Consider the following 20665-nt stretch of genomic DNA (forward strand, 5'->3'; position numbering starts at 1 on the left):
AGTAGCCGCAGGCCGCTTGCGGCTTCCCTCCCCACCCGCAGGCCGTAGCAGCCTATATATGAAGCTTCGCGGCAGTTTCGTCCGCAGGTCACGAAGAAGACCTCGGCCTCTCTCCGTCCTCCGTCCACCGTCCACACCCCTTCTTCAACTCCCTCCTCCTCACCAACTTGCAGCACAAGCCGAAGCAGAGGCAGAGGAGAGGAGAGGCACCGACCGACCCCGACCGCCGCGCATGCGGTTCCCACCTCCGCCCCACCACCACCACCACTACCCGTCGTAGGGACCGTCAAGCCCACACCGAACAACTTCCTGGACCGCGACGACTCATCGTCGTCGCCGTCCTTCCTCTGCCGCCACCGCCGCCGCATCCTCTGCCAGTGCCGCGGCGCGCGCCGCCGCCCTCGCGTCATCCATCCCCGGCCCCAGCCCCCGCGTGGGCATTGCCATCCCCTGCTTCGTCGGCTCGGTTCGTTGCGGCGCGCTCCGGCCTCCGGCTCTCCGCACCGCACGCCAACTAACCAACCACCCGACTCCTCCACCGCCGCCGCCCCTCCGACGGTGATGGGCGAGGCGGCGCCACCGGTGCCCACCGCCGCCGGCGACGCGGACGACCTATCCGCGTTCCCGGCGTGGGCGCGGTCGGTGTCGGACTGCGAGGCGCGGCTGCGGGTCTCCCTCTCCCGCGGCCTCTCCTCCGCCGAGGCCGCGGCGCGGCTACGCGTCCACGGGCCGAACGAGCTGGCCGAGCACCCGGGCCCGTCGCTGCTGCGGTTGCTGCTGGACCAGTTCGAGGACACGCTGGTGCGCATCCTGCTCGCGGCCGCCGCCGTCTCCTTCCTCCTCGCTCTCTCCTCCTCCGGCGCCGCCCCGACGCTCGCCGCCTTCGTCGAGCCGCTCGTCATCTTCCTCATCCTCGTCGTCAACGCGGCCGTCGGGGTGTGGCAGGAGGCCAACGCGGAGCGGGCGCTGGACGCGCTGCGTGAGATCCAGTCCCACCACGCCGCGGTCCTTCGCGACGGCGGCTGGGTCCCCGCGCTGCCCGCGCGGGACCTCGTCCCCGGCGACGTCGTGCAGCTCCGCGTCGGGGACAAGGTGCCCGCCGACATGCGCGTCGCGAGGTTGCTCACCTCCACGCTCCGACTCGAGCAAGGGTCGCTGACCGGGGAGACGGCATCCGTCAACAAGACCTCCCGGGCCGTGGCGGTGGAGGACGCCGACATCCAGGCCAAGGAGTGCATGGTGTTCGCCGGCACCACCGTCGTCAACGGCGCCGCGCTCTGCATCGTCGCGCTCACCGGGATGGCCACGGAGATCGGCGCCATCCACGCGCAGATCCACCAGGCGTCGCAGGAGGACGACGACACGCCGCTCAAGAAGAAGCTCAACGAGTTCGGGGAGGCGCTCACCAAGATCATCGGACTCATCTGCGCGCTCGTCTGGCTCATCAACGTCAAGTACTTCCTCACCTTCGACCTCCAGGGGGGATGGGTGCCCAGGAACGTGAAATTCTCCTTCGAGAAGTGCACCTACTACTTTGAGATCGCCGTCGCCCTCGCCGTCGCCGCCATACCCGAGGGCCTGCCCGCCGTCATCACCACCTGCCTCGCGCTCGGGACCAGGAAGATGGCTTCCAAGAATGCGCTCGTCAGGAAGCTGCCTAGCGTCGAGACCCTCGGCTGCACCACTGTCATCTGCTCCGACAAGACCGGGACGCTCACCACCAACAAGATGTCAGTGGCCAAGCTCGTGGCCATCGGTGATTCTTCACAGGAGGTTAGGAGCTTCAAGGTGGACGGTACTACCTACGATCCTCATGACGGGAAAATTCACGACTGGCCTGCTGGGAGCATCGATGCCAACCTTGAGACGATCGCCAAGGTCGCAGCTGTGTGCAACGATGCCAATGTGGCACATTCTTCGCAGCAGTATGTTGCCACTGGAATGCCGACAGAGGCAGCTCTAAAGGTGAGGATTGCTAAAACTTGTTCACATTCTCCGAATCCTTATTGTCGGGAAATAAACAAGGCGTTGTTTTCGCTAACTTCCTTTTTTTTTATTACTTCTAGGTTCTGGTTGAGAAAATGGGCCTGCCTGGAGGAAAGAATGGTCTGTCCTTGGATCCGTCTGAGACATTAGGTAACAAAATCAAGGTTTTAAATCTCCGGCTAAAGGTATTTAGCGGATGATCTCTAAAACAGCTATAGCTGAGCTAAATGAGGCTATAGCCCGCTATAGCCGCTAAGTTGTACATCAACCCAAATAGCTTGATTTGCGTCGAGCAGCTATAGCCGGCTATAGCGACAGCTATAGCTCGCTATAGCCGGAGATTTAAAACCTTGAACAAAATACACGTTCTTCGCACCTTATTTACATTCTATTTCCTTCCTTGTAAGTGATGCTTAATAAATACATACATGCAAGGAGTCTCACACAAGTGGATTGCAATGTTGTTTGCTGACAGGCTGCTGCAAATGGTGGAACAATGTTGCCAAAAGGATCGCTACCCTCGAGTTTGATCGCACAAGGAAATCAATGGGTGCCATTGTGAAAACCAGTTCAGGAAGCAATGCCCTGCTCGTGAAGGTATTGATTCCCCTATTTCCTGCATTTGTACCGATTACTGAACGATTTTTCATGTACAAGCTAAGTAATGCTTTTCAATGGATCACGTGTTTGCTGGACTGATATTCAGGGTTCTTGTATTTATGGCAGGGAGCTGTTGAAACTTTACTTGAACGAAGTAGCCACCTTCAACTGAAGGATGGTTCCGTGGTGCCATTAGATGAGAAAGCAAAGAAAACTGTCCTGGCAAGCCTCCATGAGATGTCAACCAAAGCTCTGCGCTGCCTCGGTTTTGCATACAAGGAGGATCTAGCAGAATTTGCAACATATGATGGCGAAAACCATCCTGCTCATAAGCTCTTGCTGGATCCGGCCAATTATGCAGCTATTGAGACTGACCTAATATTTGCGGGTCTTGTGGGCCTAAGGGTAAGATAACGCTCCTACTTTGAGCTGCATTGAATAAATTGTTTCTGCACTCCACAATCTGGAATAGACAGGAATATATTGCTTAGGGACAGAGACACGCAGTGTGTCAAATGCTCTTGTTAGCACTTGGGTTTCTTACATACAAAATTAACATTTCTTTCTCATGGATGTTTTGATTTGCCAGGACCCTCCCAGGGAAGAGGTCTATGATGCTATTGAAGATTGCAGAGCTGCAGGCATCCGTGTTATGGTGATAACAGGGGACAACAAAGAAACTGCTGAGGCAATATGCCGTGAAATTGGTGTGTTTTCACCTGATGAGGATATCACCTTCAAGAGCCTTACAGGGAAGGAGTTCATGGCGCTTGAGGACAAGAAGGCGCTGCTACGCGGGAAAGGTGGCCTTCTGTTCTCTAGGGCAGAACCTAGGCACAAACAAGAGATTGTGAGGTTGCTGAAACAAGATGGGGAGGTTGTTGCCATGACTGGAGATGGAGTCAATGATGCCCCTGCTCTGAAACTGGCTGACATTGGTATAGCTATGGGCATTACTGGAACTGAGGTAAATACTTAGTTTTCCATCTTATTAGGTTCACCTCAAATCACTTCTTTCTAGCTTCCTGGACTAGAGCTACAAGCTTTTGAATTGCCGTATTATTTCTGCTCGACGAAGCTGTAAACTTATTGAAAGGGGTGTGGTGTTGACCACCAGAGAATGACTGCTTCTTTGTTTGCTGCTTTTCATATAGCCAACAGACAAGGGTTAACAGCATCAACTTTATTCTATAGGACATGGATTTATAATATGTTGTTGTGCCCACAAGGAAGATTCATATGTAAAACTATGATTTTTTCATGGTATAATTTGAAGTGTTTTTCTAAAACAAATCTCTAATGTTTCAGGTTGCCAAAGAGGCCTCTGACATGGTGTTGGCTGATGACAATTTCAGCACTATAGTTTCTGCAGTTGGTGAAGGAAGATCTATTTACAACAACATGAAAGCTTTCATAAGGTTTGTGCTCTGAGAGCATGTTTTGATTATTGTTCACTTTCTAGTAGCTCTCATCAGCCAACAGTGCCCGCATACTTTTTTTTTCCTTGTGAACGTTCTTGACTGTCTTCATGGCTGCCGCAGATACATGATTTCCTCAAACATTGGTGAAGTTGCTTCTATTTTCCTAACTTCTGCCTTGGGCATTCCTGAGGGGTTGATACCTGTTCAACTTCTGTGGGTCAATCTTGTCACCGATGGTCCCCCTGCAACTGCTTTAGGTTTCAATCCACCTGACAAGGACATCATGAAGAAGCCACCTAGGAGGAGCGATGATTCACTGATCACTCCCTGGATTTTGTTCCGCTACCTGGTAAATGATCTCCCTTGTCTTGTACTATTCATCCCTTGAATCTGTTGGGCCATTTTTGGAATCTTATATTTGGAGACAATCCCTCATTGACTTTTACCTTGTCTGCAGATAATTGGCCTTTATGTTGGGATTGCAACTGTTGGCATCTTTGTCATATGGTACACACATGGGTCTTTCATGGGCATTGACCTTACTGGAGATGGTCACACTCTTGTCAGTTACTCGCAGCTTTCAAACTGGGGCCAGTGCTCTTCCTGGGACAACTTCACGGCTTCACCTTTCACTGCTGGAACTAAAACTTTCACATTCGACAACCCCTGCGACTACTTCCACACAGGAAAAGTGAAGGCAACAACTCTGTCCCTCTCTGTCCTAGTGGCAATCGAGATGTTCAACTCGCTCAACGCTCTCTCTGAAGACAGCAGCCTGCTCACTATGCCACCTTGGGTCAACCCGTGGCTGCTCGTCGCGATGTCGGTGTCGTTCGGGCTCCACTTCCTGATCCTCTACGTGCCGGTCCTTGCTACAGTGTTTGGCATCGTTCCCCTGAGCCTGAATGAGTGGCTGCTGGTTCTGCTGGTCGCTCTACCGGTGGTGCTCATCGACGAGGCTCTCAAGTTCGTGGGCAGGTATACAAGCTCTCCAGGGCCCAAGAGGCAGTCCAGGAAGCAGAAGGGCGAGTAGCGCGCTAACATTGAAACCATTCCATCGATCATGTAAAGATGAACCTCAGAGAAAAATGTTCTCAAGCTCCAAACTATTCAATCAATACAGGAAAAAAATGCAGATAAATAACTCATTTTAACTGTTTCTCTCACTTTCTCCACCTAACGCTAAACCAGCTACAAAAGTAGCTTCTTTGTTCTTAAAACAAGTGGTTAGTTGGTAACATATATTATCCTGTGAATTATGTAGCGTTGAGTCAGGACTTCATAGGATACTTTTCAGTTTTTTGGCTGCAAAACATGTGAAGCAAGGATACAATACACCAATGAAGCAGGGATACTTCTAGACTTCTAGTTGACTGCCTGGCGATATCTCAGAGCATATTTTCTATTCTATTGGCTTTGAGACCATCTTTCGTCTTGGAACTGACCAGAGGCGTGTGAAAGGCCTGGTGTAACATTCGTAGATAGCAAAAGCTGAAGAACAGCACATACATAAATGTCAGGCTGAGGTGCCCGCGTAACCGACTGCAGTACAAATTGCACACGTCCAGCGCTTTACCAGGAGCGGACTGAAACAGGTTACTTCTGAACATGTAGCCACGTAGACACACAATGGATAAAAACTGTAACACAACAAATCGTACCCGTAGTTCTTCAGTAATAAAACTGTAATGAACACAAAGGAAAAGACAATCTCAATTCACACATGATAAACTTCAGCTAGAGGTAACTTTGAAGGCTTTTTCGCTACCCTAAAGGCTAGAGGGATTCATCATGCATCTTTACGTTCCCTCAGCTTTGATCAGCTACCGATGATTTCGGCATTGGTCTCACTCAAGGATGCTCTCAAAAAAAAATTAGAAGAATTCTTTGGCTGTTTTTAGTGCTGTCTATTGAGATGATTATGCTTGTTTTTGAACTTGCATATTTTGTGCAAGGACTACTGCTTTAAATAAACCAGAAAATACCCCTAATTCTAGCACATTCATATTCAAATATTTCCCTTAATATGGGTTTTCTAACTGTAGATGACTCTATTTTTTTTATAGAAAACACAGGTCAAAGTCTAACTCCAAGCACCTAGTCAGAACAAAATAAACTGAGCGGAGGAAAGAAAAAATCTTTCTCAAATGACTATTAGCTGCCAGTTCGAGTACAAGTTCACTGTGCGTTTCATTTGATATATATACCTGTTGATCTGATTAGTTACAGAGCTGGAGCTATGATTTACTCTAGACTCTTGGTTGTGATGGTACTTAGCATATTCATATGTAGCCATCCACTGATATGGCCTGATGGGGAGAAAGGTGTGGTAAATGTATCAAGTAGAGGCCTGTTAAACAAACAAATTAGTTTTGGCAAGAATATCATAGGTGGAGATAACAGTGTAGTCTAGAGAGCAACCAGTCATGCTGCTCATTGGATGGGAAACTAATTGGGTGTTTGGGGTCAGAAATCAAACCATTCTCTAGTATTTTAGATGAGGTGGCGCACCACGAGTCTATTCCTTAAATTTGGTAGAATAACTCTATTTCCCGTACTAGTACTAATTATTAGCCTACGAGGAATGGGATGATGATAGATCAACACATTATATTTCACAAACTAAATAAAAAAACGAGTGAGAAGATAATGGACTAACTTGTTTCTCAAACTAAACACTCTATAACAAACTCTTCTGAAAATTGTTGTTGAAAACGAGATGAAATACATGCCGGTGCTCACGAGCCGCTCATAGAAATGGCATGAGCAAGCATGCATGGTAACTCACTGCTACATGTTGTATTGAAAATGCTGAGTATAAGGGAGAGCATATATGTGTATGCATTTGCTGGAGATGATGTGGCAGCAGAACTATTAGTTGAATTCCTGCTACTTACCTATGCATGCATGGGCTTTAATGAAAATGACTCATGTATCCTATCTTAGTAGCTTATCTTCAGACATTGAAGGTTACCAAACTCAGTCAAACCATAACCAAGAGTATGATCAAATGGTTCTTCGCTGTGCAAGATTTTATTAGGACAAGTAGTGCATGATGGAATGGATTATCTATTTGGTAAGCCTAGATATTACCACCATGTTATGTAGTGCTCATTGTGGACATTGATTGTTTGTTGCACAAGCTGGTGCAAGGTGTTTACTTTGTGTTGCCCTGTCTTTTTATTTTTTTCTTCATTTATTTTGTTTGTTTGTTGCACAAGCTGGTGCAAGGTGTTTACTTTGTGTTGCACTATCTTTTATTTTTTTTCTTTTATTATGGAAAATGGTAGGGGTGAAACGATACGGATATTTTCTGACCGTATTTGTATCCGTATCTGAGTCCGGATATTCAACATCCGATACTGTATCCATATCCAAATACTCAAATCACATATTTATGATGTCGATATCCAATCGTATCCTATCCGGCATGGTTGACACTATCCGTATTTGAATCCGAATCCGGACAGAAATATGAAAACAAATGTAATATCAGTTATATCCGTCCGTATCCAATCCGTTTTCATCCCTAGAAAATGGTAGTTGTGCAAGGTATTTCCTTTGTGCTACATTGTCTTTTAGTTTTTCTTTTTTTTTATTATGGACAATGGTAGCTATGGAAGGTGTTTCTCTCCCTTCTCCACCTAACGCTAAAACAGCTACAATGTAGCTTCTTTGTTCTTAAAACAAGTGGTTAGTTGGCAGCATATATTACCCTGTAAATTATGTAGTATTGAGCCAGAACTTCAGATGATACATGTTCAATTTTTTTTGTTGTAAGACATGTGAAGCAGGGATACGATACAACCATGCAAGGGATTATCGCTTATTATCCTTGTAGATTGATTATTTGGTGCTATATCAAAACATATATTTTCTATTCTATTGGTTTTGAGACCATTTTCTGTCTTGGAACTGGGCAGAGGCGTGTGTGTGAATGGCCTGCCATAACATTCATAGTACAAGTTCCGCACATCCAGCGCTTTTAGCAGGAGTGGATTGAAATAGACTATCTTCTAAACTTGTAGCCGCACCAGACGAACAATGGCTAAAATTGTAACAACAAATCATACCCGTAGTTCTTCAGTAATAGAACTATATAATGAGCAAAAAGAAAAAGACAATCACACATGATCTTTCAAGTGAACTTCAGCAAGAGGAAATTTTGAAGGCTTCTTTGCTACCCAAGAGACTAGAGGGATTCACCATGTCCCTTCTTTGATCAGCCGAGAGAAGGCTTGGATCATCCATCGGAGCCCTCAGCATTGGCTCGCTCAAGGGTGTTCTTGTTTTTTTAGAGGATTTCTTTGACTATTTTTAGCACACAATCTATTGAGATGATTATGCTTGTTTGTAAACTTGCATATTTTGTATAAGCAATACCGCTTTATATAATGTTTACATCATGTTTGTGGATTAAAATAAACCAGAAAATACCCTTGATTCTAACACATTCATATTCAAATGCTTCCCTTAATATTGGTTTTCTAACTATATTTTTTTTATAGAAAACACAGGTTAATTAAAGCCTAACTCCAAGCACCTAGTCAAAACTCAAAACAAAATAAATTGAGGGGAGAAAAAGATCCTTCTCTTAAATGAACTTTTTTTTTGAGGAAATGAATATTAGCTGCCAGTTTAGAGTACAATTCCTTCGTGCCCTGTTTATAATTATAGCCAAATCAATGAAAATTCAGCAATGTATGCACATGAAAACAGTCATGATTCGGCTTTATATGCTGCTCTCAACTCAAGCCGAATCGATGAAAAATTAGCCCACACTAGAAATCCATATGGCTCCTCTAAATGGAAGGTGCCCGCTTATCATAGATCGTATACATTATGCTATGATTACTTGAAAACTCCTGATGGTTGGTAGATAAGACCACTATGGAACACATTAGTATATATCTTTCACAGCTGGGTTTTGCCAGTAAAGAAGACTATATGAGAGTACGAAATTTTCCTTCATCTCTTACTGGAATTGCCTTTGCATGGTTTACATCTTTTTCCCGGTGTACCGTTGGTTCATGGTCTCAATTAGAGTAGCAATTCTATGAATACTTTGAAAATACCAATAAGAAAAGGCCGATTACAATTAAGTCATCGGCTAAACAAGGATTGCTAGTGGGCATGAAAGAAAGAATTGATTTAGATGTAAGCAAAACTTCGAATACAAAAGCCGAACAACACAATATCCTTTTTGAATCAATCACATCTCAAAAAACAAGTCTTACTATAGAAAAGCATGGGAAGCACCAAAAATTAGCTAGACTTGATTTTTTAGGAGCTAAAGGGGTTATATACTTATCTAGTGATTACCGCATCATTGATGGAGATCAAGCCCCTACAAGCAACAAAGGAGGTCTGCCTGCCTGCTCAGACTTCCCAGTCGGCTAGGCCGACGGCCTCTGCCGCCTGCTTTGAGTCGGCTAGGCCGACTGCCCCTGCTAGTGCCCAAGTCAGCCTAGCCGACTCCCAGTCGGCTAAGCCGACTTTCTCGGTTCCTACAGCTACCGATACATCTTCATATGATTTGGCACCTATGGTTGATCGTTCTCTGGAGATGAAGAGCAACATCATTCAAATTAAGGATGTGCACTTCTCCAACATGATCAACAAGGTATAAAACATAAATATTTTGCTCAAATTCCAATCCGGGCATAATATTTTCAATTTCTACATCTATTGGTGATATCCTTGGAAGTAGTTGTAAAAGACCAATTGAGAATGCCATTTTATTTGTTGCTGATAAAACAAAATCAGATTATATCGGCCAACACATTGTGCCATATGGCAAGGCCGATAGTGCTAGTTTGTCAAAGCTGAAGCTTTCCAAAAGCAGTTGTAAAGGTGTGGCTGAATGGATTAATGTCAAATCTGATCCATTCATTTGCCTAGCTTTAAAGTCGACTCCACAAAAGAATCGGCTGAAGAAATCAAAGTACACCTTTGACTTTACTTTTTGTGATCATGTCTTTGATATCTTGCTCAAGAATAATTTTATTAGAATAATTGATCATAATGCTTTGCCATCTATTCAAAACTTAGAAGAGCTTATATATTGCAAGTGGCACAATTCTTTTGATCATAACACTTCTAATTGTAATATGTTTCGTCGAGTGATCCAATCGGCCATTGATAAAGGACGATTGAGATTTTCTGAAGCTCAACAAATAGACCAATTAGATTCAATTGGTCCTGATGGCAAACAGGTTTCAAATCCGCTTGCATTAGCCGATTCACTCAAAGATCAAGGCTTGAATGCCTAAGAGAGAGGTGTGGATCCCTCAAGTGAAGACAAGGTTGTTGTCCATGAATTAGCAATAGAAGATATTCCAGAGGACAGCAAAGTGATCACATATCCAAAAGAAACTGGGGGGCAGGTAAAATCTCTCCAACTGAAGCAAAGACCAATTGATTCCATTGAGCAAGGAGAATCGGCCAAGGATCCTTCTTTAGAGCATGTCTATCAAGATTGGGAGAAGAAGGAGGATGCCCATAAAGCTGATAGAGGTAAAGGTCGTGGCAAGCTAAAGAATAGAAGGCCGAAGCTCAGCTTTGAGGAACTTCTAGCTAAATATGAGAAGATAGCAGAAGCAAATGTCACTAATCGGTCAAAGAAAGCCCAATCATCAAAATTACCTCCAAAGTGCAAGTCTCAAGAGTGGATGGCAAGGAGATAGATTTCATACAACAGCAACATGTCCTCCTTTTGAGCAGCCAATTCCTATGTCATATGGACCACAACCTGCATATTTTCATCCTTATTCATCTTGGGGCTGGTTTGATCAAGAGGCACATGTTCCACCATATTTTAGGCCACAATATGTAGAGTATGCAGCTTCTAGACATTCAGAGAGATCATCATCTTGTAAAGACTGTTTTGATCAAAATCGATCCGGAGCTCAGCCAAAGAAGAAAGTGGTAAAGCAAGTTTACCATGTCAAGTATGATGGCCGAAAGGAGAAAATTCAGATCTGAATTCAATTATTGAAAAGCCGATTACATTGCTAAAAAATCTGGCTATTGGTAGCAAAGACATGGGGAAATCATCTATTGATATTCTAGATGTCAAATCTGAACAAAAGAAGGTGAGAGTGCCCAAAATCAAGAAATAATTGCTGCTATCCAAAACAGAAGTAAAACTGATATGCTCAATCAGTTTACCAAAGTGGCAAGAAAAGAAGTTACAGAAGCTTAATGCAGAGAAGCTGAAAGAAAAGGGCTTGGCATGGGTTCCTAAAGGAAGTATTCAAGCTCAGAAGGATGATGCTCAAGCAAGTGGTGCAACAAAGACAAAGAAGAGAAGGAGATTCAAGAAACAATTGCCAAGTTAAAGGTTTGCACCAAATGATCAAAATCATTGGTCATGGCATCATCCATACTCTCTGCCTATGCCTATGTGGAATTCATCCCCTGGTATGCATGGTTATCCCTCAGCTCCTTGTTTTGATCCTTGGTATGGATCTTTATGTTATGGAGGGTTATCAAATTATTTTGCTTACCGGTGATCAAGAGCTGAAATATTTATTTCGGTTATGCATACTTTTATGGATGAATTCATATGGCCAATATTTTGACATCGCCCTTAGTGTAAAAATATAGTCGATGAATGCTTGCGACCATCGTGCTATTAGAAAGCCCTATGGAATTTACTTTGATGGCTTTAAGGTCCGGGGACATGATATATGCATTTTGATTTACTTCATGGACGTGACAATATGATTAATCGGCTTGCAAATAAAGCCAACGTGTTGGCATAATCATTATTTCTCATAATGGTGCCGTTTGAGACATCAAGTCGATTGAAATTATATTTGCACCAATATTTGAGCTGAATGTGAAGTTTTCTTATTCGGCTTGGCCATATTGCAATCCATGGGGTATGACATGTTGAAGCCTTTGGTGATTCCTTGCTAGTGGCACAGTAAGTAGTTGATGAGTTTCAATGCCTAGAAAGATCACTTGATGTTCATCTTGATATGTGCCTTGATATAATTGCTTCTTTTGCCGAATTTTGAATTCGGCATATTCCAAGGAATGAAAATCAAAAGGCCAACATGTTAGCTCAACAAGCATCTAGCTATGACGTCGGTGGACGTAATTTCCATATTCAAGAACAGCCGATGCATGAAAATTATAATTTTTCCTGTGCAGGTGCAGACTAGTCGGCTAAGCCGACTGTCCTAGTCGGCTCAGCCGACCCCTCTCTATTGAAGCCTAGTTGGCTAAGCCAACTGCCCTAGTTGGCCAAGCTAACACCTCCAAGTCGGCTAAGCCGACTGCCCCAATCGGCTCAACCGACTTCCCGGTGGCCAGCCCGGTCACTTGACCCGAGAAGCTCCCAAATCGACCCGATGTAACTTCTAGTGACGTTGGGGCCGATTTAGAAGATTGGAGGACTCCCTTGCTGAGATATTTATGTGATTCAAGTGCTAAAATTGATAAAGGTGTTCGACAGAGCGCTTTCAAGTATGTACTACATAATGATGAGCTCTATCGGAGAACTGCCGAGGATTTGTTGCTCAAGTGCTTAGAATCTGATCAAGCAAGAGTGGCTATGTGAGAAGTCTGCGAAGACATCTGTGGTACGCATCAATCAGCCCCAAAAATGAAGTGGCTATTGCGTAGAGCCGGTTTCTATTGGCCTACTATGATGGCCGATTGTTTTTGTTATTATAAAGGTTGCGAAGAGTGCCAGAAGTTTGGGAATATTCAGCTTGTGGCTACTGTTATGCTTCCTCCTATTATCAAACCATGGTCTTTTCGTGGTTGGGGCTAGACTTCATTGGTCAAATACATCCTCCATTTTCAAAGGGCACACCGTTTTGTGTTGGTTGCTACGGATTACTTTACAAAGTAGACCGAGGCAGTTCCTTTAAAGAATATGATACACAAGGAGGTAATTGAGTTTATTACCGAGCATATTATCTATAGATTCAGCATCCCTCAAACATTAACTATAGATCAAGGGACATAATTTGTGTCTAAGAAAGTGAGGGAATTTGCCGAATTATATAAAATTAAGTTGCTCAATTCATCTCCATACTATGCTCAAGCTAATGACCAGGCTGAGTCTAGTAATAAGACTTTGATCAAGCTTATTAAGAAGAAGATTAAGGAGCATCCAAGGAGGTGGCATGAAGTTTTGTCTGAAGCTCTATGGGCACATTGCATTTCAAGGCATGGTGCTACAAAAGTTACTCTTTTTGAGTTGGTATATGGTCAAGAGGCCATGTTGCCTGTCGAAGTAAATTTGGATGCATATAGGCTTGCTAAACAAAATGATTTATCTGCTATTATATATCATGATTTGATGACGGACAATATCGAAGAGGTGATTGATGTGAGATTAAAAACTCCCAAGGAAATAGAGAAAGACAAAGCTCGAGTTGCCAAGGCATACAACAAGAAAGTCAAGAGCAAATCCTTCCAAGTGGGAGAATTAGTGTGGAAAACCATACTACCAATTAGATCGAAAAGCAATCAGTTTGTCAAGTGGTCACTAAATTAGGAGGGTCCTTATAAAGTGATCAAAGTCATATTCGGAAATTCTTATATGCTAGAGACATTGCAAGGTGAACGTCTCACAAGAGCAATCAACGGGAGGTGCTTGAAAAAGTACTTTCCAAGTGTTTGGCAAGAAGCCTAAGTGCTCTCCAAATAATGGTCGATACATGTATCGTCCTTAGAACAAAAATGGCCGATGTAGCCCATAGTCACTGAACAACCGATGAGATGGGTATCGTCGCTGTTTGGTTTTATTTTGATTGATCAAGTTTTTCATGTTCATGCATCATTCACCTAAAAACAGGGAGGCATATGTTGACACTCAAATTGGGCCTAAGCCAATTTAAATAGGCCCATGACATTTTTGGTCTAATCTAAGGAAAACTTCATAAAGTGACATGATAATAGTACCACATTGGTTTTTTATGGGATAAGACCACCCCTACCCCTTATAAAATAAGGGGTACATGACCGATTGAGTTCCCATCCATCCAGTTGATAAAATCAATCTACAAACTCCTTTTACCTTTTTCTCCAACCCTCATGCTGTTCATCCCTTGATCCGACGACCAAGGATGGCACCCTAGGCTTGCCGGCCGACCTAGGGCAACCTACCTATGTCCTTGCCCTGACAGGGTCCGTCCCGGGCGAGAGCTTCGACGGTTTCTTTGCTAGTTTGCCTGAAAACTAGCTGGTTCTTCGTCACGCAAGCACGTTGGTTATCCTTTAGTTTTTTGAAGAAAAAACTCTCCGTTCTTCACCACGAAAGAGTGACATCCTTGCTGCGTTCTTCGGTCCGTAGCAGCCTGGGCGTTCAATACTCCGACGTCAACAAGTACAATTACACATGATCTCTCAAGTGAACTTCATACGAACAGGCTTTGTCATGAACCTTTACCCTTCCCTCGGCTTTGATTAACTGAGAGAAGACCCGGCTGGCTCATTGACACGTCAGAGAGATCCTGATCACAGGCTCTCAAGGGCACCAACCGCCAACGTACGTTCTGAACCTGGGATAGGATGGGAGTTCCACAGTACTACGTGGCTGCTCGTTGCGATGGATGTTGCTTTTTTACAGTGTTTGTCATCGTTCCACTGAACTAGAACGAGTAGCTGCTGCTCGATCTGCCGGTGGTGCTCATGGATGAGCTTCTCAAGTTTGTGGGCATGTGTACACAGGCTAGCTCTTTAGCTGGCCCGAGGGCAAATGGGACACTATGGGCTTTCGGGCTAAATATTATTTTTATCAGTAGTGCTAGCGCCCGTTTTCCACGCTCGGACCAGCACGCCTCTGTCCGAGCCTACATTTCGCGCACCCACGTGGGACCTACGCCCCCTCCGCTTCTCACACGCATTGCAACATGTGCAACACCCGATCTACTTTTGCAACATCCAGATGAAACACTTGCAACATACGTCCGAAACAGCTGAAACACTTCCAACATATGTCTGAAACACTTGCAAGACACGAGAAAAAACTTGAAAACACGTGTGTGGCCATTGCAAACATATGCAAACATCAAGATGAAATACTTGCAACATACGTATAAAAACACTTGAAACACTTGCATATATATATGCAACATCTCGATCTAGTTGTGGAACATCCAAATAAAACACTTACAACATACGTCTAAAATAGATGAAACATTTGGAACATACACTAGAAACATACGTGTATATAGCCCATTGCAACGAGTGCAACATCCACATCTACTTTTATAACATCCTTACAAAACACTTACAACATAGCATTAAAACATCTGAAACATTTGAAATGTACACTTGCAACATGCATCATATCTCGGTGCGGATTACTGCATCAGGGCGCCGTAGCCGTAGTAGGAGGCGAGGCTGGAGGGCTTCCGTGCTAGGGCCCGACGCTTCTCCTTGCACAACGGCCTTAGTGGCTACCGAGGGAGCAATCGCCACGCGTGGGAACGGCGGTGCTTGCACCGTCAGGCGAAGAGGGCCGTAGAGCAGAAGCAGGGGCGGCACGGTGGAGCAGGGGAAGGAGCAGCGCAGTACCGTAAACGGCGGAGCGGGCCGCATAGCAGGAGCAGCGGGGCGGCTGACGGAGCAGGAGCAGGCGGGGTCACCGTCAACGTGCGGAGCAGAGCAGAGCAGATCTCTCGTCTCCTTCTCCTTTCCTTATCCAACCAGCGCAATGGAGGAGACGGACGCGGATACCATAATAAAAAAACGAGTGGGCGCAGAGCAGAGGTTTATTGGGCTGGTATGCAGGCCCCGAAGAGGCGTCTGGACGGACGAACGCCCTGTACGTGGCATTTCCGTATTTTTATTTGTGTTGGCATAAAGAAAGTAGCATATACATAGGGCCTGGCTGCTGCCCGATCTGCCGGTGGTGGTCATTGACGAGCTTCTCATGTTTGTGGGCAGGTGTGCACGGGCCGGTGTTGGCATAAAGAAAGTAGAATATAGATAGAGCTTCTCATGTCTGAGGGCAAATGGGACACTATGAGCCTTCGAGCTAAATATTATTTTCATTTGTGTAGCATAAAGAAAGTAGCGTATAGTTAAGGCCTGTTTGGAATGTGATTTTTTTTTATATTTCTACGTTTTTTCTATGAAATTTTGACATTCCAAACACTCTCTTAATAATTTTTTAAAAAGGTTAAAACTAGAGTCCATACTTTTTTTATCGTAAGCTATAGAGGGGAGAGATTTTCCGCCTAGATTTTATTGCATTTAAAAGCGAAAGTTCGTTGCAAGAGAAGCTGCATTACAAGCCATGTGTTAGATCATCGCGGCGTTGCAGAAGAGCACCAATGGATCGGAACACCTCGAATTACAAGTTTAGACCCCCTGGCTGTTTATAACAAGCTCTCAAAACTTATCAGACAAAAGGAAGCACAGCATTAGACGTTGACAGCTGAGATTTAAAAGCATATGGATAAGAATCCACGTATGTAACTGGCACAACAAGCCCATTAATCGAAGGAACATGCCCGCACCGCTTTCCTTCGTTTTGGCCCAACCTGTATGTCGTGGGCCTAATTGGCACAATACTCGAAACAAGGCCCGCATCGTCATCATCTTCTTCTTTTATTTTTGTTATTATTAGACAATGTCGCTTATTTCTTGTTTTTGTCCTATCATTACTAGCAGGAACCCCGCGGGCTAGAAAGCTATAATATATAAGTCTGTTCATGAAAACAGTTGAATACATTAAACCCCGCGCAATCCCGGATTATGGTCGACGACGTCTCGGAAGCCAGATTGGGGATGGTGGAGGGAGCGGGTACGGGCGAAGAGGACAGGAACGGGCGAGGTAGAACGTCACTGTTGGTGTTATGTACTATAGTCTGAATCTCTGTTGCTATGCTGAAAGTCAAGAAAAAATGTTAGCAGCATCTAATGAAGATATATGTCCTCTATGATTGCAGCATATACAGATATAGAAGCTGACTTTGTATTTCAGAAAACAGAATTGACGAAACGGAGGTATAACAATTCCACATATTGTTTTACCATTACAATAAAATGGTGCCTGGCAGCACAAAGGAAGCCCTACTTTTACTTGGTATAAGCAGTACAACCGTTGTGTGAACTGTGAGAAATGGAATATATCACAGACCACCTGGCAAGGTGGCATGGAACAGATTCTTGAACTGTATGTGTTTTGCCGTTTTGATCCACATAATAAGACTACGGTAAATCGCATTTAAGTGAGCGGGTTCAGCATGGACACCTGGCACAGCTTAGATGGGCTGATACAGATGGTTAACATGGCTTAGAGAAATACCAAAAAAGTATCTTGCATCCCTTGGCTGCCTATATTGGGATACATAACAGATTCTTCTTGCCATTGTCCAGTCCTTCTATTGGTTCTGCTTCTATAAGAAACCATGCTGCACATTCAGATTAATTTCTTTGCCGAGGTAGTCATGATCCGCATCAATACATGTGTTTTGGGTTCTTCAACATTTTTTCATATTGCAAGCCCCTTAACCTATACTGTTTTTGCCAAATACAGGCACACTCCATTAATTCGTCAGGCGATTGTAGTGCTTTAGATGACAATCATTTGTGGCTCCAAATTTAAGCATGAATGAAACACCAAAGTTAAAGCTAATCAGCCGATTAGGAAATATGCTATGATTGCATGGAAAATGGATGTTACCTCTATTTCCTGCTACACTGAGAAAATGGAAAGCATTTGTGTATAACATATTGGTTGTATTAAAAAGCTGGGATAAAATAAATTGGGATAAAATAAATTACGACTAATGTAGTGGCACACTACTTGAGTCCTTGTAGATAAATAATGACACAGATGGTAACAAATATAATACACGACAAATTCAGAATAGGTGAATGCTTATCTGCCATACCTCTGAAATTCTGTATGTGTGCACTGTGCAGTTTTGTCATTTGGTGCTTCGAAGTTCCATTGGTGCTCTCATTCTTCAACAAACCTTGGTACTGCATAACATACAAATGAATCCACCAGCAAGAAAATAATGATAGGATGAGTAACCATAGGCACATTAGAAACCTAATTTGAACTTTTGAAGTCCTTGAGGGTGCTTTCAGAAAATTCTGCCTACACCTGCACATAGAAAACAACTGTGGGGACAACATTTTGTCAGAGTGTTCAAAGTTCTTATTATCAAGAAATTGTTTGAGGAATATGTATTTATATAAGAAACTTCTTTGAGGAATATGTACCATAGTCTGAATCTCTGTTGCTATGCTGAAAATGAAAAGAAAAAAAATGTTAGCAACATCTAATGAAGATAGCTATCCTCTGAGTACATACAACATACAGATATAGAGGCTGACTTTGTACTTCAGAAAAAGGCATCGCAAAAAAAAGGCAATTGAGCATAAAGGACTGCATATCCAGACCATGATTATGCAGGGAGAAAATATACATGAGTCTACAAAACACTTGTTCCTGAACTCTTGTCTCAACTCAGTTGGTAGTTAGCATAGGTGAACTCTGAATCAGTTGGTCAGCTATTCTTCCGTGAGCACGAGCAGACCAAGTAACCAAAAAATCTGTAATCATCAACTAAAATTGCAACAACAACCAAGGATTAAAAAATAACCTGCCACCCATCAACGGCACTCTGCTAATGTACAGTTTCAGCACAGGCATAGGAAGTTAAAAAAAAAAAAGGCAACACAGAAGTAACAGTAACACATTATCTCTTTCTTTTGTCAGATAGCAGCCCAGGAACATAAGGAAACTACAGAAAGGTTTGTTCAAGAGGACCATGCCAATAAGATTCGAGCAAGTATATAGATTTTGTGCGGTCCCTATCCTCTTATCCAAGTATCCATCATTTCTTTGACACCAAAATGAAGTGGGGAAAATACCTGGAACTACTACTCAATGGGCTAAATCGGTGGCCGTTGGCACCCAGATGCTCCGCTCTCTATGATGTCCCTGCTGAGAGAAAGCCGAAGAGGAAGACCTGCAGTAGTATTAGGCCACACCGAGGAGAAGAGGCGTGAGCAGGACTATGGCGCGGAAGAGGAGTAGGCCGAGGCGAACTCACCGAGATGTCCGTTGGCGGCGAGTTGGAGACCACCGAGGGTAGCGCCGGCGGTCGAGACTCCCGTATGGCCGCTGGGGAGGCCGCCGGCGCCCATGTTGCGTTGCTAGGGCTTGCCGTGCTGGGGCTCTGCGGCGTCCCAACCTCCGACGGCCATGCTGCATTGCTAGGGCTTGCCGTGCCGGGGCTCTGCGGCGTCGTCCCAACCTCTGGGGTGCGCGGACGGCGCTCGGCAGCGCGCGTTGGCCGGGAACTGCGCTGGAGGCAGCGGCGGCGCTGGACGGGGGTGGGAGCGGCGGGGGCCTAACGCTGTTGGAGATCCGTCGCTCTTTTTTTTCTCTTTTTTTTTTTGAAACTGGGCTGGCAGAGAGAGAGGACTGGGCTTTTTTTTTTCCGAGGCTTTTAAGGGTGTGCCATTAAAAAAGTTCATAATTACACGTAAATCATTAAAAAAAGTTGACCACGTACGAGTACCATTGTTCTGAACTTCTTGCTCTCCAAGCCATTCCGTCGGTGTTCTGTTTGTTTTTCACCGTTTGGCAACCCTTACATGTGGGCCCGGTCAGTGTAAACGTCCAAAATACTATTCTCTCGTCCTATCCTTTTGCTTCTCTCTCTCTGCCAAGTGGGGTCAAGCTGTCAGCGACCGCGGTTCGTTTCATCCCATTCGTGACTTCTTCTTCCTGAGGCCGCTGTCTGAGGTGATGGCAGCCGCGAGCGCGAGGGGATGGCGGCCGCGAGCGCGAGGGGAAGCCGGGCGTGGACGAGGCTGCCGCTTCTGGAGGGGATAGGTGGCCGCGAGCTCGAGCGCGAGCGCGAGGCCGGGTGTGGACGCCGCCGCCGCTGACGGAGGGGATGGCGGCCGCGAGCTCCGCCGGTCGTGGGCGCGAGCTCCGCCGAGCGGGGCTCTGCCGGCCGCAAGCACGAGGGGAAGCCGGGCGTGGACGAGGCCGCCACTGCCGGAGGGGATGGTGGCCGCGAGCACGAGCGCGAGGCCGGGCGTGGACGACGCTGCCGCTGTCGGAGGGGATAGGTGGCCGCGAGCGCGAGGCCGGGCGTGGACGACGCCGCTGCTGACGGAGGGGATGGCGGCCGCGAGCGCGAGCGCGAGCTCCGCCGAGCGGGGCTCTGCCGGCCGCAAGCACGAGGGGAAGGCGGGCGTGGACGAGCCCGCCGCTGCTGGAGGGGATGGCGGCCGCGAGTGCGAGCACGAGGCCAGGCGTGGACGACGCTGCCGCTGCCGGAGGGGATAGGCGGCCGCGAGCGTGAGCGCGAGCGTGAGGCCGGGTGCGGACGCCGCCGCCGCTGACGGAGGGGATGGCGGCCGCGAGCTCGAGCGCGAGGCCGGGCGTGGACACCGCCGCCGCTCATGGAGGGGATGGCGGACGCGAGCGCGGACGCGAGCTCCGCCGAGCGGGGCTCTGCCAGCCGCAAGCGCGAGGGGAAGCCGGGCGTGGACGAGGCCGCCGTGGCCGGAGGGGATGGCGGCCGCGAGCGCGAGCGCGAGGTCGGGCGTGGACGACGCTACCGCTGCCGCTGCCGGAGGGGATAAGCGGCCGCGAGCGTGAGCGCAAGGCCGGGCATGGACGCCGCCGCCGCTGACGAAGGGGATGGCTGCCG

At 46.0% G+C, this 20665-nt stretch overlaps 1 protein-coding gene and 1 long non-coding RNA gene across 5 annotated transcripts; one reads left to right on the forward strand and one right to left on the reverse strand.

The window, feature by feature from the left end:
* The first annotated feature begins 257 nt into the window (after positions 1 to 257).
* LOC136512774 (calcium-transporting ATPase 4, endoplasmic reticulum-type-like) lies at positions 258 to 5210 on the forward strand. The gene is made up of 8 exons (XM_066506770.1): positions 258 to 1965; positions 2067 to 2136; positions 2462 to 2583; positions 2713 to 2991; positions 3176 to 3553; positions 3895 to 4004; positions 4128 to 4356; positions 4465 to 5210. The coding sequence occupies exons 1-8, from the start codon at positions 562 to 564 to the stop codon at positions 5038 to 5040; spliced, it is 3168 nt and encodes a 1055-aa protein (XP_066362867.1). The 5' UTR covers positions 258 to 561; the 3' UTR covers positions 5041 to 5210.
* Positions 5211 to 16634: 11424 nt separating this feature from the next.
* LOC136513868 (uncharacterized) lies at positions 16635 to 19391 on the reverse strand. Of its 4 annotated transcripts, none has more exons than XR_010773462.1 (3): positions 19049 to 19391; positions 17876 to 18964; positions 16635 to 16865 (listed from the first exon to the last, which is right to left on the reverse strand). It is a non-coding gene; the product is annotated as an uncharacterized lncRNA (long non-coding RNA). The 4 variants fall into 4 exon arrangements; XR_010773460.1 differs by lacking the exon at positions 16635 to 16865 and having other exon boundaries at positions 16912 to 18237; positions 18867 to 18964; XR_010773461.1 differs by lacking the exon at positions 16635 to 16865 and adding an exon at positions 16912 to 17493.
* Positions 19392 to 20665: the final 1274 nt, after the last annotated feature.

The sequence above is a fragment of the Miscanthus floridulus genome, chromosome 16, assembly GCF_019320115.1.
Source record: "Miscanthus floridulus cultivar M001 chromosome 16, ASM1932011v1, whole genome shotgun sequence".
NCBI classification, from domain to species: domain Eukaryota; kingdom Viridiplantae; phylum Streptophyta; class Magnoliopsida; order Poales; family Poaceae; genus Miscanthus; species Miscanthus floridulus.